The sequence below is a fragment of the Podarcis liolepis genome, assembly GCF_965112155.1.
Source record: "Podarcis liolepis genome assembly, chromosome: 5".
NCBI lineage: Eukaryota > Metazoa > Chordata > Lepidosauria > Squamata > Lacertidae > Podarcis > Podarcis liolepis.
Genome location: NC_139556.1, coordinates 58,655,032 through 58,681,852, shown reverse-complemented (window position 1 = coordinate 58,681,852; position 26,821 = coordinate 58,655,032). Strand labels below are relative to the sequence as shown.

General features: G+C 40.9%; 3 protein-coding genes across 5 annotated transcripts in view; 2 read left to right on the top strand and 1 right to left on the bottom strand.

The window, feature by feature from the left end:
- The first annotated feature begins 737 nt into the window (after positions 1-737).
- TAF5 (TATA-box binding protein associated factor 5) lies at positions 738-13,622 on the top strand. The gene is made up of 11 exons (XM_083505069.1): positions 738-1,364; positions 2,448-2,682; positions 4,002-4,317; positions 4,987-5,150; positions 6,060-6,195; positions 7,219-7,339; positions 8,103-8,232; positions 9,533-9,697; positions 10,590-10,767; positions 11,187-11,364; positions 12,442-13,622. Exons 1-11 carry the CDS (start codon positions 791-793, stop codon positions 12,657-12,659), a joined length of 2,415 nt encoding a protein of 804 aa, XP_083361195.1. The 5' UTR covers positions 738-790; the 3' UTR covers positions 12,660-13,622.
- Positions 13,623-15,221: 1,599 nt separating this feature from the next.
- ATP5MK (ATP synthase membrane subunit k) lies at positions 15,222-18,569 on the bottom strand. 2 transcript variants are annotated; one of them, XM_083505124.1, is made up of 5 exons: positions 18,482-18,569; positions 17,792-17,856; positions 16,965-17,062; positions 16,405-16,502; positions 15,222-15,507 (listed from the first exon to the last, which is right to left on the bottom strand). In XM_083505124.1, exons 3-4 carry the CDS (start codon positions 17,049-17,051, stop codon positions 16,410-16,412), a joined length of 180 nt encoding a protein of 59 aa, XP_083361250.1. In that variant the 5' UTR covers positions 17,052-17,062; positions 17,792-17,856; positions 18,482-18,569; the 3' UTR covers positions 15,222-15,507; positions 16,405-16,409. The 2 variants fall into 2 exon arrangements, with proteins under 2 accessions (XP_083361250.1, XP_083361251.1); XM_083505125.1 differs by having other exon boundaries at positions 18,521-18,558.
- Positions 18,570-18,728: 159 nt separating this feature from the next.
- The window catches only part of PDCD11 (programmed cell death 11), a 28,249-nt gene continuing 20,156 nt past the window's right edge, over positions 18,729-26,821 (top strand). The window contains exons 1-8 of one of the 2 annotated variants that reach the window (XM_083505044.1): positions 18,729-18,886; positions 20,048-20,162; positions 21,146-21,277; positions 21,612-21,779; positions 23,398-23,559; positions 24,175-24,298; positions 25,693-25,874; positions 26,530-26,637. In XM_083505044.1, coding sequence (XP_083361170.1) covers positions 20,058-20,162; positions 21,146-21,277; positions 21,612-21,779; positions 23,398-23,559; positions 24,175-24,298; positions 25,693-25,874; positions 26,530-26,637 — 981 coding nt within the window. In that variant the 5' untranslated portion in view covers positions 18,729-18,886; positions 20,048-20,057. Of the gene's footprint in view, positions 18,994-20,047; positions 20,163-21,145; positions 21,278-21,611; positions 21,780-23,397; positions 23,560-24,174; positions 24,299-25,692; positions 25,875-26,529; positions 26,638-26,821 lie in introns of both variants that reach the window. The other variant, XM_083505045.1, reaches the window with a different exon arrangement.

Sequence of the window (26,821 nt, the reverse complement as noted above, 5' to 3'; positions counted from 1 at the left end):
AACGACATCAATACAGCAGCACTTGGTCTTAAAACTGAAATTTGATTCCTGTTATAAAATACATAAAATGGTTTTCATAAACTTAACGCTGGCTACTGCTTAATAGCAGTTTTGATTAGACAATTGAAATGGGTGCATAGTGAAATCATTCTGATGCCAGTGTTGGTGAAAGGGTCAGTATTTAGTGCTTGTACAACATCATTATTATTACATATTTGACTTTTTGGTCACTCACTACGAAGAATCTAAGCAATTTACAGAAGGGGATTATATAATATCCCGAGGTTCAGCTAAATAAATAAAAAAATAGCCAACACGATGTTTAGAATTGGCTTTTAAGTGTGCGAGGGTGCAGAAGATAGAAATACACCACCATTCGAGTTTCACAGAACTCTCTTAAAGACATCTCAGAATCCTGCTCACTGATGAGTTCACTGACAACTTAAAATGTGGTATACGATACACTTTTCACCTGTTATATTTGTCACAGGATATATACAACTGGAGAATCGACCCCTCTGTGCAAGCCGCACCCATAATCTCTCATTTCACAAACTTGTAAACGGTCGCAGAATCATCGGGAGCATTTACTTGCGCTAGTTAGTTCTCCTTTTATTTTACAGCACAGTATTCTATTTGAAATCATTTCCCTCCAGTGGAACAGGAAGTGCCGTAAAGCGCCGCCCTAATTGTCGCTAGCAGGCCTTGGCCTCACGGCTTGGAGACCGTGCCCTCACTGTCGCAAAGCCGCGGGCTGCCTGAGTTGGAGGCGAGGCTGTCGGGTTCCATTATGGCGGCTCTGCCGGAGGAGCCGGCCGAAGCAGTCACAGTGAAGCCGGACCCCGACGCGGGAGCGCCGCCGGCGCCACCTCCTCCTCCTCCCGCTCTCCCTCAGTCGCCGGCAGCAGCAGCGGGAGCGACGGCGGTAGCGGGAGTCGCTGCCGCTCCCTCTGCCCCCTCGGCCGCCGCTCCTCTAGCGGAAGGGGGCGAGCCGTTGGCGGCAGGAGCCGACGCGAAGCCGCCGGTGGCGCCCAGCCCTGCGCCGCCCGCTTCGCAGCTGCCCACCGACCGGCAGACGCTGCTGGCTGTGCTGCAGTTCCTGAGGCGCAGCAACCTCCGCGAGTCCGAGGAGATCCTCCGCAGGGAGGCCCGGCTGCTCGCCGACGAGGTCGCGGCGGATCCCGGCTCCTCGGCGCCCGGAGTCCAGGCGTCCCATGGCGGGGAAGGGCAGGAGCCCGGCGGCGGCGCCCCCGGCTCTGGGGATGTGCTGCTCAGCTCGGTCACCTTTGGCCAGAGCGGGGCCACCATCTCTCCGGGCGCTGCCGCGGCGCCTCCCGCAGTGGCCTTGGGGCCACCTGGGAAAGGTGAGCGAGGGGGTCGCTCGCAGGAGGGACCTTTCATATTTGCACTGGCTGCTTTGTGACAGCTGAGGTCAAAATCCGGTTTTTAAATTCGTATGCTGTTCTACGTTGTGGTCACCTAGTGCTATTGCACAGGATTCGTTCTGCGAATGGTAATGACTTGACCAATTTATGTGTTTAGGGAAGCTTTTAAATGTTTGACAGACTATTGTATTTTAATATTTTGTTGGAAGCCGCTCAGAGTAGCTGAGGAAACCCAGCCAGATGGGTGGGGTATAAATAAAGATGGGTGGGGTATAAATAATATTTATTATTATTATTATTATTATTATTATTATTATTATTATTATTATTATTATTATCATCATCATCATCATCATCATCATCATCTTTGGAGTACACATTACTGTATATATTAACATTATTATTTTTTTGTTAATCGGCTTGCTGTTTTGGGGCACTCCTATAAAGCTGTTGTTTATATTTTTATTCTCCCAAGCAATCAAAGTTAAAGTCTACAGTAAAATTAGATTTAAAACCACACATAATACAAAAGGAATACAAAGTGTAGGCTACAGCTTCAGTTTCAAAATAACTAGGTGAGAGACTTAGTTATCACCTTTTATAACTACATTTTGGGAAGTAATATAATAGGAGGAATTGACGCCACTAATAGAATATTCTGTAGAGCAGAACTCCCATCAGCCTTAACTAGCATGACCAATGGCATGGGATGATAGGAGTTGTAGGTAAGGGGCTATACTGACTGCATAACCTGCTTATGAATGATATTTGATCCTGGATTGTAATAGTACAATTGAGCTTAGGGTATGATTGAATGATGTCAATTTTTCATGTAAACATTTAGTTGAAAAGAAATTTGTTGCAGCATGTTTCTTAGTCATTTGCTCCGTGTCATTACTTATTAAAAGTGATAAAAATAGCAGTGTTGCGGTACATGAAAATTTATGCAGCAGTATAAAGGGGAAAGAGGTTATTGTCTCAAGAAGCTTACACAGTTTAGAACTGAAATAGTTACACAGAGTGCAAACATTGATTTACCCTTTATATGTTAATGCCTAGCAGTTGGAGTCTTTGTGGAAGATCAGCCAGATGTAAGTGCAGTACTGTCTGCCTACAATCAGCAAGGAGACCCAGCGCTTTATGAAGAGTACTACAGTGGACTGAAACACTTCATTGAATGTGCTCTGGACTGTCATCGAGCTGAGTTATCGCAGCTTTTTTATCCTCTCTTTGTACATATGTACTTGGAGCTAGTCTACAATGGGCATGAAAATGAAGCAAAGTCCTTCTTTGAAAAGTAATACCATTTTGTTCATTTAGTCTCCATTTTCATGTTCTCACAATTAGCTAGATAAATCTATAAATTTGTTGGTTGCAGATATTCTGAGTTAAAGTGTGTGAACTGGAAGTAGCGCCTGTAACATTTACGCTAAGGCAGGCATCCAGAGGAGGAACAAAATAATCCCGAGATGCTGAAAGATTTTTAAGCCCCTCTCCTGGCAGTTAGGTCTTTCCTGCAAGTGTGGGCTACTGGATGCCTGCAACCACAAAATATATGCACTATTTTAGGAGGATATTTATAGATGCCGTATAACATGACTTAAGACATTCCCAGTTATTACATAGATTATTGCATTCCAATGACTAATTATTATTCTAATGAGGCAGCTTTTGTTTATGTGTGTGCTAATTTGTTTAATTATGAGGTTAAATGCCAGTTCTAGTGATGTCTGTAAAGTTCTGAAACTTCTAGGCCTGAACCATTTGATAACATTGCTCATTTCAATGACTTAAGGGAGTTGAACCAATGAAATACTCTGCATTGTCTCCTGTTATGGGCAGCAAGCGAATACATACATGGCCTGTTCAGAGGAAAATTACCTGTGCCCAAGGCTGGAAAATCCTGGGTATTTGGTACTTGAATTCCTAAACATTTATGTGGTTACTTAGGAATCTGAAATGTTTTTTCCAGCCTTGTCCATTCTGGTTTTATGGGCTAATACAAAAAGCTGCTGCTTGTAAAAGCTAGCTATTTCTCACAGCACCTGTGCTTCTGTGCTTTAGAATTGTGGCTTTCTTCTGGTATAATGAACTATGTAGTAAGGTTTTACCTTGAAAGTCAAGTAGTTTATTAAATTACTGCTATTTCAAGATGTTCTGCTAGATTGACTGCACCAGCAATTGATAGAGAAAGATCTGGGACATTAAGGGTGACGTAGAAAGATTTCCGCTTGGTTGTGCAACAGGACTTAGTTTTTCTTCTCCTCAGCCTCCAGAGCAGATTTTGGAGTGGGGGGAGACAGGCAGATGTAGACGAGGAAGAAGCTCTGTTGTGCAAGTGAACACCCACTTGCACTATGGTGGATATCACCCTTAGATAATGAAAGAAATTACGAGATAAAAGCAGTTATGGGAGTGAAAAATTCAACTGAAATGAATTTTTTAACATAACTATTGATAAAACATAATTTTAGACACATTAAATATAAGATGGTGATAGTACATAGATGTCACGTGTGAATATAGAAAAATAAAAATGCTTAAGATCACAGAACTTAAGTTGTTTAGACAGTTGTCCCCCTACACATCTTTTGTGTGATTCTAACCTTTTTCTAGGTTTCATGGGGATCAGGAGTGTTATTATCAAGATGACTTGCGTGTACTATCAAGTTTAACCAAAAAAGAGCACATGAGAGGGAATGAGACAATGCTGGATTTTCGAACGAGCAAGTTTGTGCTGCGAATTTCCCGTGATTCTTATCAGTTATTGAAGAGACACCTTCAGGAAAAACAGAACAATCAGATCTGGAATATTGTTCAGGAACATCTTTACATTGATATCTTTGATGGAATGCCTCGCAGTAAACAACAGATTGATGCTATGGTGGGAAGTTTGGCAGGAGAGGCAAAACGGGAGGCTAATAAAGCAAAGGTATGAGGTTGATAAATACGTAACATCATGAACATTTTGTCAGGGATGTATAGGTTGTCAGTTCTACGAGAGTTCTTGGCTTCTTTAGATCTGCAGTTGGTTTAACAGTGTATGCTTCTGGGTAAGGAAGAATTAGCTAAGCACTCTTACTTATCATTACTCCTGACTGCAGCTCCTTGTGCTAAACTGGATGTTGTCTGGATAGATCTCCATTTTCCAGAGCAGTTTAAATTTATGTGCCCCTTACTTGCCAAAATGGCAAGTATTTCTCTGACCATTGTCTTGGCATTAGGGATGACTTACATCGGATGTGTTCATATGTCCTGCCTTTGTTCAATATATGATACAAAAAGGCTAAGGAGTTACATTTGTCACTGATATCTGTGACAGATTAGTGGTCCAGTTTACATGTCATTTTAAAGCACAGTTAAAACTTAACTGTTGTTCCCACCCCCAAATAATTGAAAATTGCCAAGAATTTTGGTGGACCACTCTTTGTAGAGATGTATGTCTTAAATGGAAGCTGTTGTGGTCCACAGAGAAACATTCATATTTTTAAAAGTAATTACATTGATCTCATAAAATTTATTATTCTGTTCTACCAGTTCTCTGTTTCATTAAACTTTTCTTTTTTTAATTACATGACTCTTATCTTCTTTTAACTTGTAGGTCTTTTTTGGCTTACTAAAAGAACCAGAAATTGAGTTGCCTTTGGATGATGAAGATGAAGAGGGGGAAAATGAGGAGGGCAAGCCAAAGAAGAAGAAGCCAAAAAAAGACAGCATGGGATCAAAAAGTAAAAAGCAAGATCCAAATGCTCCTCCACAGACTAGGTAATGCTGAAAGTAGAAACGTCTCAATTCATTTTCCATCTTGCTTTTTTAGTCTGTGCCAGTTCAGACTGAAGTGGGCAGCTGACATTCCTGAATAGAAAACTAGATATCATAGAAAAGGTCTTTACCCCAGTCTTTTACCTGACATCTAGCTTTGTGTGTGGAAGGTTAGCTTTTTTTTTTCTTCTGCATGGAGGAGCATTCAATCATGTGAGCCCTCATGCACTCTAATGTGATACAGAGCAAAGGAAAGTTTACCATCTAGGAACTAGACTATAGTCAATATTTTGATACACATTTTCTCAGTTAATTTGATTCTTATAAAATGTTTTGGAGGTTCTCTTTCTATTAGGACAGAGGTCAGCAAACTTTTTCAGCAGGGGGCCAGTCCACTGTCCCTTATACCGTGTGGGGGGTCGGACTATATTTTTTGGGGGGGGGGAATGAACAAATTCCTATGCCCCACAAATAACCCAGAGATGCATTTTAAATAAAAGCACACATTCTACTCATGTAAAAACACGCTGATTCCCAGCCTGTCCGTGGGCCAGATTTAGAAGGCGATTGGGCCGAGTCCAGCCCCTGGGCCTTAGTTTGCCTACCCATGTATTAGGAGATGCATTGCACTGATGTAAAAAGCTTGTAATTTGAAGGAAAACCTTCCTCTATGAATATGGAGGTGTTCGTAAAAGTAACTTCCCTTATATTGTAAAAGAATTGGTAGTTATGATTTTCCTAATTTTAGTTAATATTACCCAAGGAGCTTGTTCTCCGGGTTCTTTCCCCCCTAGACATTCAAAAGTTGAGTTCTTTTTCGGCCTCTGTTCAGTCAGTGTGCAGGTGTGATTTCCTGACATCAATGAATCTTTTGTTTCATTTTTGGTTTTAAGTATGTTCTTCTGTATGCAGAATCCCGCTTCCTGAGCTAAAGGATTCGGATAAGTTGGACAAAATAATGAATATGAAAGAAGCCACTAAACGTGTACGTCTTGGTCCAGACTGCCTGCCTTCCATTTGTTTCTACACATTCCTTAATGCATACCAGGTCAGTTGTGGGATTGGTAGTGATACCAAAGTATGACATTAGGCAGAGGGCAACAGGGGAGGCCTGGTGGGCTTAATTCTCCACTCCTTGTCTATAGCAGTGGCTCCCTAGTTTTAGACCGTTCTCTCCCTGCCCTACCTGCAACATCTGTTGAGGGTTAAACTTGGCATGCAACACATATGCTGTATAATCCAGCCCTTCCCAGATACCTGTTCTATCAAATCTTGGCACAGTTTAAAAAATGGATTGTGCCCAGACTTTGCATGAGTGGGACGCTGCTTGCACAGTGCGGTTTTTCATCCTATCTCCTCTGGCCCTCAGGACAGCTGTGGAACAAAGTGTTGTGGGTGGGCTGCAATGGGAGATGGAAGCATAAGAAATTGGACAGAAACAACTTGCCTAATGCAGAGCCGGAAGGCCACTCGTTGTAGTCAGGATACAACACATAGTTAATACCAAAAATGTGGAAGTGCCTTGTGCAGGCTGCTTAAATAATAGGGGCCTGCAAATCTTTTACTTTTAATGATGGCTTTTGGTTGCCCCACATGAAGCAAGAGTCCTTCCTTTCTCTGCTTTTCACTTATTGAACAAAACATGGGCAGGAAGAATTTATCTTACTTCAGGTTGGGAGGCAGAGATGGACAACAAGGGAGTCTCACTATTTTGAGTGTCTCCAAATCCTGGTGTAAAGTGGAAAATTAACCTCTTCCCCTTCTCTCAAGTCCTCTGCATTTGCCGGAGGACTCAGGAGGGTTGGGTAAATGATGACTACAAAAAATCAGTGCCAGCCAAAAGGTGGATCCTTTCTTTAAAAACAAAAAACTTCTGCCCAGGTTTAGCAACATTTGCTTTACATTTTTTTTTAATGGCTATACAGTATAGTTAACTTTGTAATATGGTAATTCTCACCTCTGTGTTCAAAACTAATGGTAGATGGCCAATTCTTGGGGAACAACACTGTGTGGTGATTACATTCTCAGCCCACATATAGAACTTCTTCAATGGTGATTTTTGCTTGAACAGGGCCTTACAGCAGTGGACATTACAGATGACTCTAGCATGATCGTTGGAGGCTTTGCTGACTCCACTGTCAGAGTGTGGTCTGTGACACCCAAAAAGCTACGCAGTGTGAAATCAGCAGCAGGTAATCAGAATGAACTCTCTCCTAATTTACACACTAACTGTTCTGATAGAGGATCACATGGAGGAAGGTTGCTCAGTTTAAATCCTTCCATTGGAATAGCAATCCTGAGCTAATGAAATGAAATTATTTTGACTTAATGCATCACAGCTTTAGCATTCATATTTATAACTGCTGACAGTAGAACCTACCCAAATTAATACAAATTGTTTTTGCATATAACTACTGACATCAGGGGAAAAACTATACATAAGGATCATTACTCTATTTAGGGAAGATGTTGTGATACATTGGAAATGAGACAATATTTACTTTGTGTTATTCTACTTCCTTATTGTAGAGTACTGTGTTTTTGCTAAAGAAGATATGCTAATGCAGAGATTTTAAAAATTAAGTGGTTCCAGGAATGGAGCAGAAAATACAATTGAAAGTGTTCAGGCTTGTCAGCCTAGCAAAATGGTTGCCAGTGGTACTCTGGTATAAGTATCACAGATTTCAAATTTCAGTGAAGGCCTTTCCCAACCAGATGCCCATCAGATATTTGGGACTGCAGCTTGCTTCAGGCATAGCCAGCACATCTCTGTTGGCTGGAGCTGATGGAAGTTATAGACAAACACATTTTGAGGGCATCTATATCATTGAAATTGACAGAAAATCATGATTTAGGCCATGTTGGTATTCTGATACAATCAAAAAGGCATTTGCACTTTGGCAAGCACTACTAGCGATCTACATGAAGATAAACTTTAGGGTTTTTTCTTTTCAGATCTCAGTCTCATAGATAAAGAATCAGATGATGTTTTAGAAAGGATCATGGATGAGAGAACAGCAAGTGAGTTGAAGATTTTATATGGTCACAGTGGACCTGTCTATGGTACCAGCTTCAGTCCTGATAGGTAAAACAATAGTTATTTGTGGGGGGATCTCTTAATACAGTATTCTTTAAGCAGAGTATCCACAGTTACAAAAAGTATATTTCTGGAGACTTTTGCACAATTTGAGTCTACCACCTCAGGATAGATGAATGAGACCTGATCCCATGGACTGTGTAATTTATGTTGAGCATCAGAAGGAACCTCATGAGCTAGAAGCCTCAAACTGCTGCAGGCGGTGGCCATTTTAGGCATGTCCAGTTGACATGTGATTGCCGACATATGAGTCCTTTTGGACCTGGAAGAGAACGGAATGAGGGGTGTGGCATGCTTATGCACACTCAACCAAAGCATGCAGAGGCCAGGAACGGAACCCCCACACGAAATGTTCCGTCTGTACTAGCATATTTTTAATCTGAAGGTCCCATCCTTCAGCTGAGCTATGTACAATATCAAAAAGCTTAGAGTTGAAACAGTACTGCACATTTGTTGTTTACAAAAGTGCAGTGGGTTAAGCCAATGTTCACTTACTATCTATGAATCTCAAACCCACCTCTGGCTATAGTCTCTGAAATGTTTTTGTGTATTAGACAATGAAATATATACCTGTCAAAATAACGGTTTTATTTATTTAAAGCATGATCAAGCTTTCTTAGATGCAGGAGGTTTTTCTCATATTTTAAACTAGTAAACTATATATGGGGCAATAGATCTTCACATGCACATGAATAGATGAGTGTTCTATATTTCATATTATATCACTGTTTTAAAAATATTGTATGGAAAACATGAATATGAAATAACTTCTAAGAAACAAAGGGGATTGCATTCTGAGGAGCGTGTTTCAAAGTGGGCAGCACCCCATGTTGCGTGAGTGGACTTAAGCTCATGTAATTTGGCTTCAGCTACCTTACCCTTCCCTCCAAAACCCCTCCATCATCTCTGGACAATCCTGTTAATTCTCCAGAGCAGTTTGAGGATGTGTGGAGGGTGGGGGCTACAGTCAATGTTGGATACAACCTAGTAGTTTATAATTTTGAGCTTATATTGTTAAATTTTAATTCTTAAAAACAAATCAGGCGTCAGCCAAGCATCAAACAGTAACCAATCAGTGTGATGGCTAAGAGGATGTAAACATAAGAAATCCTTAGTTCCTGTGTCATCTCAGCTGTGATCTTGATTCTTTTAGCTTCTTAAATGCAAAATGGGGAGAATACTCTCCTGAAGTGTATTAAGAGCTTTGATGTCTTGAAATGTGTTATTGAGAGATTTAAGATTGAGTATAGCTTCAAAAATACCTTTTCTGATTTCTTTTTTTTGTCAGGAACTACTTGCTATCATCTTCAGAGGATGGCACTATCAGACTGTGGAGCCTTTTAACCTTTTCTTGTCTAGTCGGATACAAAGGACACAACTACCCTATATGGGATACACAGTTCTCTCCCTATGGATATTACTTTATATCTGGAGGTCATGACAGAGTGGCTCGGTAAGAGTCAGCATGAGTTTCCCATCTCAGTGTAAATCTGCAATTCTGTCTTGTCAGTTGGTGGTATCTCCTTGTTGCTATCTGCTATATTTTAGGGCAAGGGTAGGGAACCTCTAACCCAAAGGCCAATCTTGGCCTGCAAGGTCCTTTCCCCCAAACAACACCCACTTGTATCTCAACAGATATCACTGGGTGATGTCAGCTGATGAAGGGGGGGGGCAGGGTTCAATCCTGCAAGGATCTATTTTACCACTGTGTTCCTTGTGGGGAACATGCTGGTGAAGTAGACTCCTTCAGCCAGCAGGACTGAACTCTCTGCTTTTCAGCTGGTGAATGGAGAGTTCAGTCCATATAGTTGTTGCTTTGCCAGTATGTTCCCAGCGGAATGTCACTGGTGAAGGAGACCCCTCCCCCTGCCTCAGATTAACTTTGATAGGTGAATCAGTCACCTGACATTAGATGATTGATAGGTGGGTGGCCCCACCCACCTGCCAAAGTTAACTTATTTTGTATATGGTATATGACCCTTATATAAGATGACCCCTACTTTTTTAAACCCAAAATTAAGACATCAGGTTTTCGGGAGGACAAAACGCAAAAAACCACACCCCATTGCAGGTCTGGCCTGCTATGCCAAAAAGGTACCTTATCCCTGTTCTAGGATATATCCTCTGAGAAATTTGACTAAAAATAATACTAATTGCCATTTAGATTTTTTTATACTAGAGGGAGAATTAAATTTGCCCCCTGCCCCCCCCCCCCCGTCTCCCGATTCCTTAGCTTAGTTTGGAGGCACTTGTGAAGCACACATTCCCTTGCCATCAGGACATCAGCAGTCTTGTTATGTATTTCCTGTTTCGCATTTTTGAAATGTCCTTTGTACTGGTTTAAGCTTATGGGCTACGGATCACTACCAGCCTTTGCGGATCTTTGCTGGCCATCTTGCTGATGTCACATCGACGCGCTTTCACCCAAACTCCAACTACGTTGCTACAGGCTCAGCAGATAGGACTGTGCGGCTGTGGGATGTCCTGAATGGGAATTGTGTCAGAATTTTCACAGGACATAAGGTAAATTAATGTGAGATTAACACTGAAATACATTAGTTGCACAAAAATGGTAACAGGAGATGGCTGAAACCTTTGCACACAGTGCTAGAAATTAGTTAAAAACTGACCTGTTGCTCAAAGTTTCCTTTTGAATAGATACTGTTTCTCCATGGGACCACAACCTATCTTTTAACTTCCCACTGGGAAATAAGAGGTCACCTCAGAAGAGGTGATGCAGAGCGCTCTGAAATGACATTATTTATTTGAAGGGTGCTTGCTAAGTAAAGCAAGGTATACTGTTGATAGTTGTGTTTTTGGATTTTATACATAGGATTTTCTGTAGCTTTGAATTGTTATCATTTCTAGTGTAATTTACCGTGAGGCTTCTTGTAGAAGGTGATGCATAAGTGTTGTTGTTAATAGGCTTATTTTTGTTCCAGGGACCAGTTCATTCATTGGCATTTTCTCCTAATGGAAGATTCTTGGCAACTGGGGCAACAGATGGAAGAGTGCTTTTGTGGGATATTGGGCATGGTTTGATGGTTGGAGAATTAAAAGGACACACAGACACAATCTACACACTGAGATTCAGTAGAGATGGAGAGATCTTAGCATCAGGTATTGAAGTCAATTTTGTTATGCTTAGTGGAACAATACTATCATCTGGAATCATAGACTTGTCTCTATTTTGACAGCCCAGTCTTCCATTTAGTGAGCAATTGTTTAAGCATATTCATTTAATACTTTAATTTGCTAGCATTGTCTGTTAACTAAGGACAAGATGGTGCCACACTCAACTTTCCATGTATAGAAGCAGACATGACTGGCAAATGGTGAGGGGAGGTATCTTGTACTGCACCTGTGGGAAGCCAGATAGCTTGGGGGTTGCAGGAGAGGCCGCATGGCGCACAACTTTGTCCATAAAATAAACACACTACTTCTACACTGCACCCTCCAGCATCCACCACCTGAGGCTAATAGGCCAGCCCCGAACTTCCTTTTATGCAATTATACACCTATTGAAGCAGAGCTACTATCTATGTACTTACCAAAGTGGACATGCTAAATTCGGCTTTGCAGAATACTTTAAATATTTTTCTCATCAGAATTTGGCTTTTTTCTTCTTCTTTTTTTTAACCTATTATGAACAAGGAGTGTGTCTTTTTGAAAAAGTAAATGGGTTTAGAAGTTTTACCTTCTTATTCATGCTCCCCCAGTGTAATTTTATTAGCATCAGCCTCCAATCTATCCAGTGAAGCTATTTCAAACTATATAATACAAATATAACTTAATTATAATTCCATTTACTTTTTACTATTACGAGGGTTTCAGCTTATAGCTTTTCAACTATAAATTGTGAGAGTGGGACCTGCATTTTCTGTCCTATTACCAGAATTTTAGAAACATTGGGTCATATTCTAAAGAGTCCATGCATGAGTGAAATGGGTTCCAACTCATGCATTAGGACTTCCTCTCCTCCCTGCAAGCAAGTTGAAGGATCTTTGAAAAGACTTTATCTTTGAAAGGCTATTAACTACTACAGAGTACTTAGCAGTGAGTATAAGAAGTGATTAGTAGTTTGTAGATCCTCAGCTTGACAAATGGGTTGTGGTATATAGCGGATGTTTTTTCTTTATATTCAGAATTAAATGTTATATCCTGTTAAATTAGAAGAGTTATTTTCATTTTTCCTAGGTTCAATGGATAACACGGTAAAGCTGTGGGATGCTGTGAAAGCCTTTGAGGACTTAGAAACAGATGATTTTACCACAGCCACTGGACATATAAACCTGCCTGAAAGCTCTCAAGACTTGCTGTTGGGTACATACATGTCCAAATCGACCCCTGTCACACATCTTCATTTTACCCGCAGAAATTTGCTTCTTGCTGCTGGGGCATACAGTCCTCAGTGAACTACCAAACTACAAGACTTGATTGTACAAGTCTCATGTATATCTTAGAATAACTTGAATTAATGAAGACCACAATGTACATATTATACAAATGAACTGAACTTGTCTGCCAGAACAAATGGTGCAAACTGATGATGATTCAAGCAAGCCACACCTTCAGAAACTGCTATTTTAAACCCCACCCCAACCCCAGTGTTAGTGCTGAGACAACTGACATCATAAAAATAGGGGAAGAAACATATAATGTGGTATGGCTTTTTAAAAGAAGTAAACAGTATGTGGGAATACCTTGCTTAACCTTGTCCACAAAATGACAACAGGCACTACAAAACTGTAGTGCCAGTTGCATAAAGCAAAGTTGTTTGAACAACAATTTAAAAGCACTTAGTTTGGCATTAACACAGGTTTAATCAGTACCCAAAATTTTCTTTCGGAGTAAGGCTTGTTCATATAAGTTCTTCAAGTGTGGAATGTGTCTCTATGGAGCTGTTACTTCTTTATAAAGCTGTGAAGAGGCCTAAATAGTTATCTGATTTATGTGAGTAATCTAGTTTCTTCAAAGCTTAAAAGCACAAATTGAACAAGATTGAACATTTCTAAAACATAAATTACCAGTAAGCGGCATTTTAGGAAACGCAAACAATACTTGAAACCTTTAAAACTGAATTTTCGCGTTCCTAACTATTTTGGATACAAAAAGTATACCAATCTCCTCCCACAAGAATCTTGATTCACCCCCCCTTAAGTATTTGCCCGGGGGGGGGGGATACTTTTTGAGCCCTTTCTATAATGACAAAGCATAAATGTCATTTATGCTTTCTGTGAAAAATTGTGCCACAGCTATACACAATTTGTTGAAAACTAGTATGGATCCATTAGTTTAAAAACATACTGCCATGGTTTTGCATTATGTACAGTTTTATACTTTTGATATTTTATAATAAAATCTATTTTGTGCCTGTCTTTCAGTTTCATTTGCTCACTAGGGCCTTGTTTTTACCTGTCTGAACCTATATTCTATAGTTCCAGCAAAAGCAGCCCTTGTACTACAAGCTTTTATTGTCAAAGACAAAGCAAATGAGAGAATCATGATTTTAAAGAAAAAAATGTGAGGCTGCTAAATACTTCTTGTGGAAGATTTCCACTTACATAATTCCAGAAATGGTGTAATGCTTTGTCAAGTTTACAACTGGATTTTTAAAAGGGTTGTATGTATAGAAATCAGTGTTTCAGGGAAGCCAGTTAGTCACATCTTTAAAATGGGGGTGGGGAACCACAGGCCTGAAAGCCAAATGCAGTCATCTGAGCCTCTGCTTGGCCTTTGCTAGTCTTCTCAGGCCACAAGCCTACCCCAGCCATATTCTAGTGGCTGTGCTTTGTACTCTCGAACAATGCCTCTTTTGATTCCCTGGATGGAGGCTAGAGGGATGTGTGCAGAAATTAGGAAACTCTACAAAAGTAAAAATTTCATTCTTTGACCCTGCTCACTACTAGCCTCTAGGTGACTGATCAGAACATTTGTCCATCAGAAGGGACCTGCAGGTCACTGGAAGTACATCATCTGGGATGAAATGTATATGCAGCATCATAAAGGATGTTTCCCAAGAGGCAAACTGCAGAAAGTGGTGGAATTTAGGCCTGGTTTGAGTCTCAACACTAAATTATGTTTTTGCATTACATAAATAAGCAAGCCACTTCCCGCAGGACTGCAAGATTAGAAGCTTCCCTTTCTGCTTTCAATTTAATTACAGGTACTGTTACATTTGGGGACGCAGGTGGTGCTGTGGGTTAAATCACAGAGCCTAGGACTTGCTGGTCAGAAGGCCGGCAGTTCGAATCCCCGTGACGGGGTGAGCGCCCGTTGCTCGGTCCCTGCTCCTGCCAACCTAGCAGTTCGAAAGCACTCAAAGTGCAAGTAGATAAATAGGTACAGCTCTGGCGGGAAGGTAAATGGCATTTCCGTGTGCTGCTCTGGTTCGCCAGAAGCGGCTTAGTCATGCTGGCCACATGACCCAGAAGCTGTACACCGGCTCCCTTGGCCAATAAAGCGACCCCAGAGTAGGCCACGACTGGACCTAATGGTCAGGGGTCCCTTCACCCTTTACTGTTACATTTGAAGCCTAAACAGCAGTTAATCTTTGCTATGGATTGGTGAATGACCAGTTCATAAACCATAGTTAAGACTGCCCATTTTGTCTCCATTTGGACATAATAAACCACAATTGGTTAAAAGCAAGTGAAAGCTTTGTTATCCCACAATGGATGCAACCCACGATCCCTATTACCTATCTGCATTTCACTTTGGGTTGAATTAAGGCTGTGCAGAGTGGTGCAGACACATATTTGCTCAGAAATAAGATCAGTCAAGGAGTCTTAACACCTATCATTCAGCATTATCCTCAATGTAAAAGCAGCCCTGCCAGATCATTGAATTCCATATGTTGACGAATGCCTGTAGATTAAACAGGTTATATTAACATTTAGTATTAGTGCCATACTCTGCTCAGCACCATCTACATGTTTAAGACACAGGAAATAGGATCATGTTTGGAACACAAATGGTTGTAATGAAAGCCATAATTTACTTTTGGAACAGAATGCAGTGTAACATTTATCACAGAGATACAGTAATGCCTAAGGATGTATCCATCATTTCTCAGCACAGATTGAAAGGGCTCCTTAACTGAATTGTACACACTAGAACTCTGCACGCTGTTTATATGTAGGACCGTCACTTCTGTAGTGGCAATGTGTACAGATGACAAACTTCATCACTGTTCATGATTTATTGAAGTGTACATCAACTTCTAGTTATATTATGTGCATGGTCCAGTGTCAACATGTCAACCTGTCAAAAAAATAAACATCATTCAGTTACTACATCTTGCACAACTTCTATTTATTAACACATAGTGGCAGTATTTTGCCCAAACCAGGAAAATTCATATACTGGCTTGTTCTGAAGCCATTAACCAGTTTCCTGGCTCATACAAAATGGGAAATTACAGTTAACAGAAGACTTCCTGGTTGGTTTGCTGGCTCACACATTTAAGGCTTATTAAGCAGATATATGATCATACAAATGGGGATACACTGCTGACATGAAATAACATGCTATTTAGTTGGGCAGAACTTAAAGGTATGCTCACAACTGGATGTCAAGAGGATATGAAAGCAACCACTTCCCCTTATTTCTGCATTTAGATACTCTTGTCATGCCACTCAGTGAAGAACTAAGTGACATAAAATAGGATAAAAATGCACATGCTGAGCAATTGCTGCTATCTGAACTATCAACTTTTCCTTAGCCAACTCTATTAAGACATCTATTAAATTTAAACTCATGGCAAACATCCCAGGTTTCAAAAACAAGCAAATTAACCTTGCATATCCTGTATCAAAATTCTGGTACTATGCATCTGCTCCTGGTGTTTGATTAGCTGAAGAACAGAGTGTTACACAAATTCAAGATCACTACACTTTGTTATGCCATTTAAGAAAGCCCTTCTATGTTCAAGTTGAGATTAGAGAGACAGCAACATATGATAACAACATTCCTGGTAAGAAATAACTTCATTCATGTTGTAATCTGCTTAAAGGCCTATGAAATGATTTACTCGTAACAATACAAGTGCTTAAGACCCTAAACTTGCATTTGACATTTCATGTACAGATACAGAGATTTACCTGGATTTCTGGAGGTTTTAAGCCCTACTGGCATCAGTAAAATATGGCAGACACTTACCCATCTTATTTCTGTGTCACTGCTGGAGTTTGCTTCTTAGGCCTCAGTTTAAAATACAGGATGATACTTGCAATCGTTGCATATGTAGCTATAACATACTAAAGACAGAAAAGGATATTATTCCTCAGATCAAACACATTTCAAAGGGTTGTTTTTCTGTTATTTAAGTGCAGGAAAGAGAGAAATGGATTATTAAAAGTACATGAGTTTATTAAAGCCCAAATTTGACAGGAAGGCAGGGCTGTCCACCTGTCAAATCACCTAATGTAATAATGTGACACCACCTTGGGTGCTAAGACATCACCTTCTGAAGTGTGTTCCAAGGAGATTTCATTTAAACTTCTTAGAAACGCATTTCAAGGTGAAGGCCACACCACAGGATACCAGAGGCAGGGCAAGTGGTTTGTGGAATAGAGCCTTGCAAACCAAATTAGGATCCCTGCCAAGCCTAATTTGGTTTGTGTGCCAGAGGTTCCCACCCCACACATTCCCAAATCAATTCAGGAACTTTTGAGAATCAACTTCTTTGTTTCTTAGCAGATATTTAACTGGACACTTACATTTCTTCTGCCTGTTATGGTGTAGGTATTGAAGTATTTATGAAACCCTGTGAATTGGTGTTGTGACCCAGCATCGTGTCCTGCCATCACTATTAGTCCTAGATTTTAAAAAAGGAAGTTAGTACTGAATCTTTAAAAAAAAATATCTACAGTATCTTCCAGCCAAAGTAGACCAACTTCATTCCAATTATTTACATTTGAGCATGAAAGCATTAGCTACTAAAACTAAAACTACATAGGAGGATCTACTCAAAGCTGTTATTCTGAATTGCTTGCTACATCTAATACCAATATATTTTACAGTGCTGACCTTCAAACAATAATGGTTACTTCTGAAGTTAAGAGCGATGCTTCAAGAAACATAATATGGGCTTGTAAATAACGAATTATTTAGCCACCTGAGCCTCCATAGAGCAGGTTACGGATTTGCCACTATTCACATGCATGGGTAATAATAATAACAGATAACCTAATAAGAATTGCATGTCCTATTTGTAAGAATTATGTAATCCATAGTTTTAATTGACATTAGAATACTTCATGCAATAAATTTATCTTATCGTTCCAGACTACAACTCCTGTACCACCTATTCTTAGTCAAGTCAATGACCAACAAGACCAACAACTGTAGTTTCCCACCCCAAGGAGTCAGGTCATCGATGTCATAGCTAAAGGCATAAGTCTGGGCAGAAAGCAAGCACTTTCAAACAGACCTTCAATCACTGTTGTTCAGCAAGAAGTGGAAGGGAATAGGCACCAACCACTGAAACATTCAAATCAATTCACTGAGGAATACTAGTTAGATCTAGTATAGGAGACCAACTTACCAAATGTTTCTCAACTGCGATTAACACAGGTATCTCAACAGGTGGATTGATTTTACACTGCAAATCTGGAAAAAAAGGAAAGAGACGGCTCATCCTCTTGCAGATACAGGGACACTACGGAGTCATAAGCAAAGCCAACCGGAGTCTGGTGCTATGCATAACACCAGAACTTCAGAAAAAGGAAACCACTCCGTTTTGCATATTCCCATTGGGATATTTCACTAACCAGAAAGTTATTTTATGCATCATTGTTTACTAGTGAAATAAAAGCCTTTAAACAGTTCAAACTGCTTAGTATTTTTCAATCAACATAATAGAAGCTCCTTTAGACCTCGGCTAGCTATTACCAACCATTGAACCAACTTTAGTTATTTCATATGAACAGCAACCTGCGTATAAAGAGTATTAAATTACTCTATATACCAACCAATGACATTCATAACGAGTTTTGAAGACAACACACAGAATAGAAAATGACAGCCTGGATCCCTCGGCCCGGTCGGAAACAGCAGCACAAAAATGCTGACCCTTTGGACCTATGCAGTAGCTATTGGATTACTAAACTGAATTTCAATTGCCATAGAAATCCTTGAAGGTTACTCCTACCAGGGTCTATGTGTGTGTCACAAGACACTAACAGGGCCTCTACCCTTTTTACAGATGCTACTCAAACTCCCCAACAAAAGTAACCTTCTGCCGAGCCAAGTCAGCCCCCGCCGCAGTTATTACCCAGTAGCTTTCTCCTCCCGATAAGAACCATTCAATGCCCTTCGCGTGCAAGATGGCGCCGCTCAAACAGCCGTCCTTTCCGCTTGCCTCTGATTGGCTGAGGCGCGCTGACCTGGCGAGTAAGGCGGCACCACCTCAGAAAGGTGTGATGTGATTGGGCAATTTTCGTGTTTGTCAAAGTTACCGGATTCCTTGCGCTCTGTGACGACTAATAAACCGTCCCTCGAGTTCTACCACGGCCCGGTTTCCGTAAAGCCAACTTCCGGTTTCCCTTTGCTGGCCTTCGAATTCGTTTCCGGGTTGCGGAGCAGATGGCGGCTCTCACGCCCCAGGCGTGCCAGTGAGTTGAAGAAGCGTGGGGAAAAGGTACATAAGCTGAGCTCTCTGGAAAAGAGGGATAATGACAGAAAGGAGGGTGGCCTAAGGAGAGGGGGCCGAGTCCGAGTGAGCTGGGGATTGAGAAATACGGCAAGGTGGGTTGCACGTGTAGAACTAGCGTGGCTGTGTGAGTGCCTTGCGGGTTCGCCGCCGGAGTGCTTGCTGTGACGCGCCTCCGCTCTTCTGATTGCAGGATCTCTCACAGAAGACATGGAAGGGGGGCTGTGTGGCTTGATTTAACCCGTTTGTGTGTGTGTGTGTGTGTGTGTGTGTGTGTGTGTGTGTTTTAATATTGAAAGCTGGTTTATGGACATAAAGACAGAGTGAAATTAGTGCTCTTATCTGCCCCAGCTTCCACTTTGTGCCTTCTGAGCTATATAAAAATGTTTATATTTTAAAACTAGCAAAAGATTGCTAGATTTTTATGAGTGTATGTGGGGTAAATGATTAAAATCCTGGTATGGTTATGAAGCAAAGCCATTTAGAATAGTGCATATTGTTTGTGAAATGCTCTCTTTTTAGTTTGTCAGATTTTAAAATACAAAGGTTTTGGGTCTCTAATAGCTGCACAACGGCCAGAAATCAACAGGAGAGTTATTTTTTTGGCTGAGTGATAGAATCATAGACTTGGAAGAGGACCCAATCATAGAGTTGGAAGGGACCCTGAGGATCATCTAGTCCAACCCCTCGGATGCACCCATGCAGGGATCAAACCTGTGACCTTGGTGTTATTGGCACCACGCTCTAACCAACTGAGCTAATGATAGAAAAAACTATTTATTGATCTCCACTTATGTAGGCATAGAATACTTAGGATCTTGGTTCATGAAATAACTCTTTGTTACTTAAGAACAAAGGAAGGACTAGCTTATTTTTGCATCTCTACCAGTAGACATTCAGTTTGAGTAGGTGTGGTACAGTGTTTGCACATCATAGATTAACAATATTTATGAGCTCTTGGTGTCCTGATACTCTCATGAGTGTTGTCTTGTTTTAAAGAATGAATCATCTTCAAAAGCACAACACTTATTTTATTCCTGTTATTTTAAAGTCTGTCCTCGTTCTTTGCATATAAGAAAATGTTTGTGTTGGTTTTGCCCTTTTGAACACGATTTGTATATGCAAATAACTTTGTTGCTTCCATTGCAGAAAGATAACCATGTCATCTTTAGAAGAGAATTTCCCTCGAGGTGGCCCACAAAGGAAAAGTCAAGAAGAAAAAGCGGCCAGACAGTCAACAGTAGAGCAGGATAATTTATTCAAAGTATGCAAATTGTGAACATATTAAGTTGCCTTCTACTAAGTCAGATCATAGGTTCATCTTGTCGCTTATTATTGCCTATTCTGCTTGGTAGCAATTCTCTAACTCCTTACAGAGGTGTTTCTCAAACCCTCTTACCTGTAGCAATTTTAACTGGAGTTGCCAAGGATTCAGCCCAGATTCTTCAGCATTCAGTGCATATGCTTTATCACTGTGCTATAGCCCCAGATTGATGCACTGACATTGTTCTTAAGAATAACACAATAAGTGGTTCTGGAAACTCCTCAGGATAGAATAGAAATGCCTGTGCTGTATAAACAAGTTTCATGCTGATTATAATAATATAATAATAATAATAATTTATTATTTATACCCCGCCCATCTGGCTGGGCTTCCCCAGCCACTCTGGGCGGCTTCCAAAAGAATATTAAAATACTATAATACATCAAACATTAAAAGCTTCCCGAAACTGTAGCTTAAACTGTAACTTCTGATTTTGGTTCATTTCAGTAAGCCAGAGTTTGGCCTGGTTTGGGCATAGCAACAAATTGTGGTCAGTTTAGTTTAAACTTGGAAGTGAATGCTTCAAATGTCTTCCTTTGATGCGTGCCAGAGGAAGAGAGAGGAGGTGGAGCACTTCAGCCTCGATTTTGAGCTCACTTGCTTCCAGCAACTTGTAGATCTCAAGATGTTGTTGGTCTCCAACTCCCACCAGCCCTAGCTATCATGGCCATTGGTTAGAAATGATGGAAGTTGTAATCTAGCACTGGAACGTCACTGAATCTCCATTCTTGTTTAATTTTAGATTTGTACTGCTCCTTTGAGTTTCAGACCAGGCCTTCCTTAAGATTAAACTCTCTTAAACATGCTTTCCTGCAGGTTGTGTTCATGGGTCCCTTTGCAGCTCTAAAACTAAACTATTGTTTTAGGGAAGCAACTGTCTTTTCAAAATCTTGAAATGTCTTTCTTTTTTTTAACTGTCTTAGACGCAACATGAAGAAGTGGCCAAGAAAAGAAAGAAAAACGATCAAGATGAAACAAAGCCAAAAAAACTCAAGATTGAGAAGAAAGCCGTTGTAAAAATCGGTGTTAAACATTTTGAATTTCTAACAGTTGAGGTTGGTCTATAATTTGTATTATGGCTTATTTTCACACGTGGCAAAAAACTACACAATAATAAGTAGTACCATTTCAAATAGTAGCATATGAGACAGGAGTAGATTGTACATCATTGTGGTATTGAGAGATAATTCGCAGCATGCAGAAGGCAATGATGTAATTTTCCCCTTCCGCTTTTCTTTGGATTTTTTAAGGTCTTGTTAAAAAGGGGACTTACAGCTTTTATTAACATTATACTCTTTTCCCCTGTGGGGGACAGTCTAGTTGTGTAAAACACAGGAGAAAAAAGTGTTTCTGAAAGTTGCTCATTATCTGTCCTTGTTTTTTAAACAGTCCCTCACTGCAGGGGTATTGCTCTTAGGATGCGTGAAAGAGTCTAATCAGTTTGAGCTGGTGATCAGCTTGCCCAATGGGCTCACTGGATTTGTGCAAGTGACACGTATAAGTGATGCCTACAATGAGATGCTGAATGAACAGGTGGCTACAGATGCGCACTTAGAGGTAAGACAAGGTGCGTGTGTGTTACGTAGTTGTTTGGTGGGTTCTGCAAGTACCACCAAGCAGCAGGTTTTTTCTGTTCAAGGCATTTTCTTGCCTCCTCTGTTTCCTGCTCTGTCCTGAAGAGGTCTACATTGTAGAAGACCATTTAGAGCTGCCTTTACAACACCTGACTTGCTTTGGTGCCAAGATGGGGAACTTGAGGCCATCCAGATGTTGTTAGCCATCCCCAACAATTACAGCTAGAGGTGATGTGAGTTGTAGTCCAACATCTGGAGTGCCCTGCTTTAGTGTTTTGCACACTGCAAGAATGGGAAGATGTGCATTGAAATTAATATCTTCACAATTGAATAAAAACAAAAGAAGGTAGACCTTTTTTAAAAAACACTTCTAGATTTTGACTGACACATCCCATTCCAGTCTGGAACAGCATATGCTGATGTGGTGTTTGCCCATTCTTTGGGGATACGTTTGTATTGAGGGAGAGAAAGGGTTAATAGGTTGACCAATAAGAAAGCCCGGAGGCAGAGCCTACCTGATTTTGAGGCTCATCCCAGAGGTTTTGACAGTTAGTTCGGTTGGTTCTTTTTTGAGGGGCGGGGATAGAGGAGTCAGAGTGATTTAGAGACAGGGACAAGACTGAGAGTCAATAGAGTGACAGCGTTTCGAATATATTTTAAAACTTGTTTGTGTTTGAAATAAACTTTAATCTTCATTGTTAACTCTACCTGACTGAAACTCAATACTTCACCGGGGAACCCTGGGTTTCCTCCCCACAAAATTGGTGGCAGCGGAAGAATAAAGTAGTGGTATACAGGTCAATAGTCCGTGAAACGACTGGGGCTCTGTACGAACGCCACAAAATGGGTGGTAGAGGTGGGATGAATACACCGTGAGGGAAAAGGTAAATCTGGGAATGATTACCTTATCCTGGGTGTGAAGACATATTGGTGTAGTTGTGGAAAAACCCAGTGTATGAGGCGAAGCCAACGTAATAAATTGAAAAGAGAACTTGAAGCTATTCTGGCAGAGGTTTTAGACTTGTGGTTGGGTGAAGGGAGCTTGCAGGGTCAGTTTGGAGACCCAGTGCAGGACTTCGGGGCCAGAGTCTAAAAGGGAACCTAGCCGGAGGGAATGGCAGTGAGAAAAATTTCTTATCTGACTGTTTTGCTGTCAAATCACACTCATTCGAAATGCCACCCAAAAAGCCAAGAAATCCTGTTAGGGAAACAACATACGAAAGCTCTGAAAGAGAGGAAAATGGGAATCCTCAGGGAGAAGGGCAGAATTTAGAGGAAATATTAGAAATTCCCTCTGGCTAGTTCCCTTTTAGACTCTGGCCCCGAAGTCCTGCATTGGGTCTCCACACAGCCAGTAACATGAATTTCCTTTGGCTTGCCATCTGTATTTTGGAGGAAATAAACTTTGAATAGTTAAATGGCTGTATTGCAACCCCTTCAGTAATCAACATCCTCTGTAGCATGTTCAAAAATTCAGTTGTATTGCTTACAGCAGAACATTTTGTTTGGCCAGTGTTTCAGAGTCAGTGACTAGATTTTGCTGTTGCTGTTTTGATATGTTCCTTATTTTAGTCTTTATCCATTAAACTATTGTTTTGCAGGATCTGAATTCTCTCTCAGATCTCTTTACCCCAGGAATGCTGGTCAGATGTGCTGTGGTTGGTGTGGAGAAGACTACTACAGGTCGTCAGAGTATACAGCTAACAATCAACCCCAAAGATGTCAACAAGGCTTTGAATGCTGCCACTCTGAGACCTGGCATGGTATGAAACATATGAATTATCTGTTTACGCCTGCCTTTCCAAAATTATGTCATGTAGCTTACAAAACATAAAATATAATAAAGCAAAATAAAAAGCACAAAACAACAATTAATAACACTTTAGCAGATAAATAGCTTTGAAATGTAAAGTAACAATTGAAAGAAGCAGTAATAAAAACACAGTGTGATGAATTAAGATGTCTGGATAAATAAAAATGCCTTTATTTGGTGCCAGAAAGTCATCCATGTAGGTGCCAGGTATACAGACCTAGAGAGGGGCTTCCATGGAAAAGAACCTCTCTGGTATCATCACATACCCTAACCTCAGTAGCTGGGGAACCTGGCAATGGGCATCATCAGATGAGCTCAAAACATATCTGTTAATTTTTTGTGATTTGATATGGGAAAATGTTCTTGTGCCTTTTATAAGAATGCAGGGAATAGAATTTCAGCAGGTGCAGATATCTTGTCCTAATATTGCTGTGAAGGGTATAGGTCTCATTTGTGGGAGCCCAGAGTCCTGTTTCTTTTCAGGGAAACTTGAGTGCTTGAGGGAGGAACAACAACAAGGAGTCTGATAAAATTTCCTTTAAGCTTACACTTCTTCTCCAAACAGCTGCTCTCTGGCTGCATCTCTAGTGTGGAAGATCACGGCTACCTTGTTGACATAGGCATCCCATCAACAAAAGCATTTCTGCCTCGTCAGAAAGCCAAGGCCTACCTGCAGTCAGCCAACAAAGGTATAACTATACTTAGGAGTACTGGGTTTAAGGCAGGGGGAGAAGCAAATGGGTGGTTTAGAGAACTGTAAAATCTTAGATTTGGGAGTTACCAGAGGCAGAATTTACTGCCCAATGTGTGTGTGTGTTTGAGAGAGAGATTCTTGAGTACATATCATTGTACAGTAACTTATAAGCGGCCAGCTGTTGCCTGGCTTCTCTTGTTTAGGAAGCTTTTTATGCAAGGTGGAGTATTTCAGTCTATAATAATAATAAAAGTAATAATTTATTATTTATACCCCGCCCATCTGGTTGAGTTTCCCCAGCCACTCTGGGCGGCTCCCAATCAAGTATTAAAAATGATACAGCGTTAAATATTAAAAACGTCCCTGAACAGGGCTGCCTTCAGATGTCTTTTAAAGATAGGATAGCTACTTATTTCATTCACATCTGAAGAGAGGGTGTTCCACAGGGTGGGCGCCACTACTGAGAAGGCCCTCTGTCTGGTTCCCTGTAACCTTACTTCTCGCAATGAGGGAACCGCCAGAAGGTCCTTGGCGCTGGATCTCAGTTTCCGGGCTGAACGATGGGGGTGGAGACGCTCCTTCAGGTATACAGGACCGAGGCCGTTTAGGGCTTTAAAGGTCAGCACCAACACTTTGAATTGTGTTCGGAAACGTCCAAGCGGGAGATAACTAGAGCATGCGCCACTCTGGTGAGACACTCCGCGGGCAGGTAGGGTCTTAGCCTGCGTACCAGGTGGAGCTGGTAGACAGCTGCCCTGAACACAGAATTAACCTGCGCCTCCATGGACAGCTATGAGTCCAAAATGACTCCCAGGCTGCGCACCTGGTCCTTCAGGGGCACAGTTACCCCATTCAGGACCAGGGAGCCCCCCCCCACCAGCCCACCCCCTGTCCCCCAAAAACAGTACTTCTGTCTTGTCAGGATTCAACCTCAATCTGTTAGCCGCCATCCATCCTCCAACCACCTCCAGGCATTCACACAGGACCTTCACCACCTTCACTGGTTCTGATTTAAAGGAGAGGTAGAGCTGGGTGTCATCTGCATACTGATGATGATCTCTCCCAGCGGCTTTATATAGATATTAAAAAGCATGGGGGAGAGGACGGAACCCTGAGGCAGGGGTCTGAACACTCATCCCCGAACACCACTTTCTGGACACGGCCCAGGAGGAAGGAGCGGAACCACCGTATAACAGTGCCCCCAGCTCCCAGCACCTCTAGATGGTCCAGAAGGATGTTATGGTCTAGGATGAAAAGCCTTTTAATGTGATGAACATGTGAAAGGATTTCAGAAGTAGCTGGTGCCAGGAAATAATGGCCATAGTGATAGAAAGGTAATGTCAAAACTTTGCTGAAAAGTGATGATAGTTGCATGTGTTGGTCTCTTAGGGACTGAGCTGAAGATAGGCCAATACTTCAACTGCCTTATTGAAGAAGTAAAGAATGGTGGGAGGATAATCCGCATGGCCATTGATCAGTCGGAGGTTGCTGCAGCTATTGCCACAGAAGAACAAAACTGGTCCCTTGGCAATTTGCTACCTGGGCTGGTGGTGAAAGCCCAGATTCAGGAGGTAAGCTGTTCTTTACGAATTAATGTACTAATCTTATTCTCTTCTCTCTTGGAAGAGTACAGTGAAATTATTAAATTCCCTAACACATCTGCATTTTAAACAAAAAATACATTTGCTTTTTCACAACTTTGAATTGTTCCAGTCTGACTACTGAGGTTGGTTAAAATATAAGGATAATTGCAAAAATAGAGGCTTTTTGTTGGAAAAATCTATGACTCTGTGCCTGAACCATATGAGGTTTTTTGTTTTTTTCCCTTCTAGCTTACCCTAGATTTTTAAAAATCTCTATAGGGTGATATTCAACATTAGCCCTACTCAAGCTACCCCATTGAAGTTAATGGACACGACTTAGGTTCATTAATTTCAATGTGTCTACTCTGAGTAGGACTTGGTTGAGTACCACCCTAAAATGTTATTAAATCTAGTGATTTACAGCACTAGAAGACATAATTTGGAACCACCACAAAATAATCATTAATATTGTATACATATAAGCATGTAATACATATAAACCATAAAACACACATTTACATTTTATGATAGCCACATTAGAACTCAATATTCATCTAATACTCATCTAGATCTGTCAGAAAAAATCTTCTGTTTAATTTTACATCTTGCAGGGCAATTTTTGTTTCCTTTTGAATATTTCCAGGTGACTCCTTTTGGAATTTCTCTAAGTTTTCTGTCTTCCTTCTCTGGACTTGTGGACTACATGCACATGAATTCTACAAAAACAAGAAACTACTCACCAGGTCAGACGGTAAGTGATTTTATAGCAAGGCTTAAATTGTGTTAAGGTGGTGCTGCTGCAGGATTTGGTTAAGATATGAATTGAACGGTTGCATCTCTGTATGGTTTCACCATAGTCATGGAGGCTAGAATGTTTAAGAGAAGTAAAGTACCATTCTCAGCATATTCCCTATTTTTCCTACAAACTTAACACC

Coding starts and splice junctions, on each gene's coding strand:
- TAF5 (XM_083505069.1), top strand. CDS start 791: ATGGCGGCTCTGCCGGAGGAGCCGGCCGAAGCAGTCACAGTGAAGCCG. Junction 2,683..4,001: donor GCAAAGTCCTTCTTTGAAAA/GTAATACCATTT, acceptor ACCTTTTTCTAG/GTTTCATGGGGATCAGGAGT. Junction 7,340..8,102: donor CAGTGTGAAATCAGCAGCAG/GTAATCAGAATG, acceptor TTTTCTTTTCAG/ATCTCAGTCTCATAGATAAA.
- ATP5MK (XM_083505124.1), bottom strand. CDS start 17,051: ATGGCAGGACACGATGCTGGGTCACAACACCAATTCACAGGGTTTCAT. Junction 16,503..16,964: donor CCATAACAGGCAGAAGAAAT/GTAAGTGTCCAG, acceptor TTCTGTCTTTAG/TATGTTATAGCTACATATGC.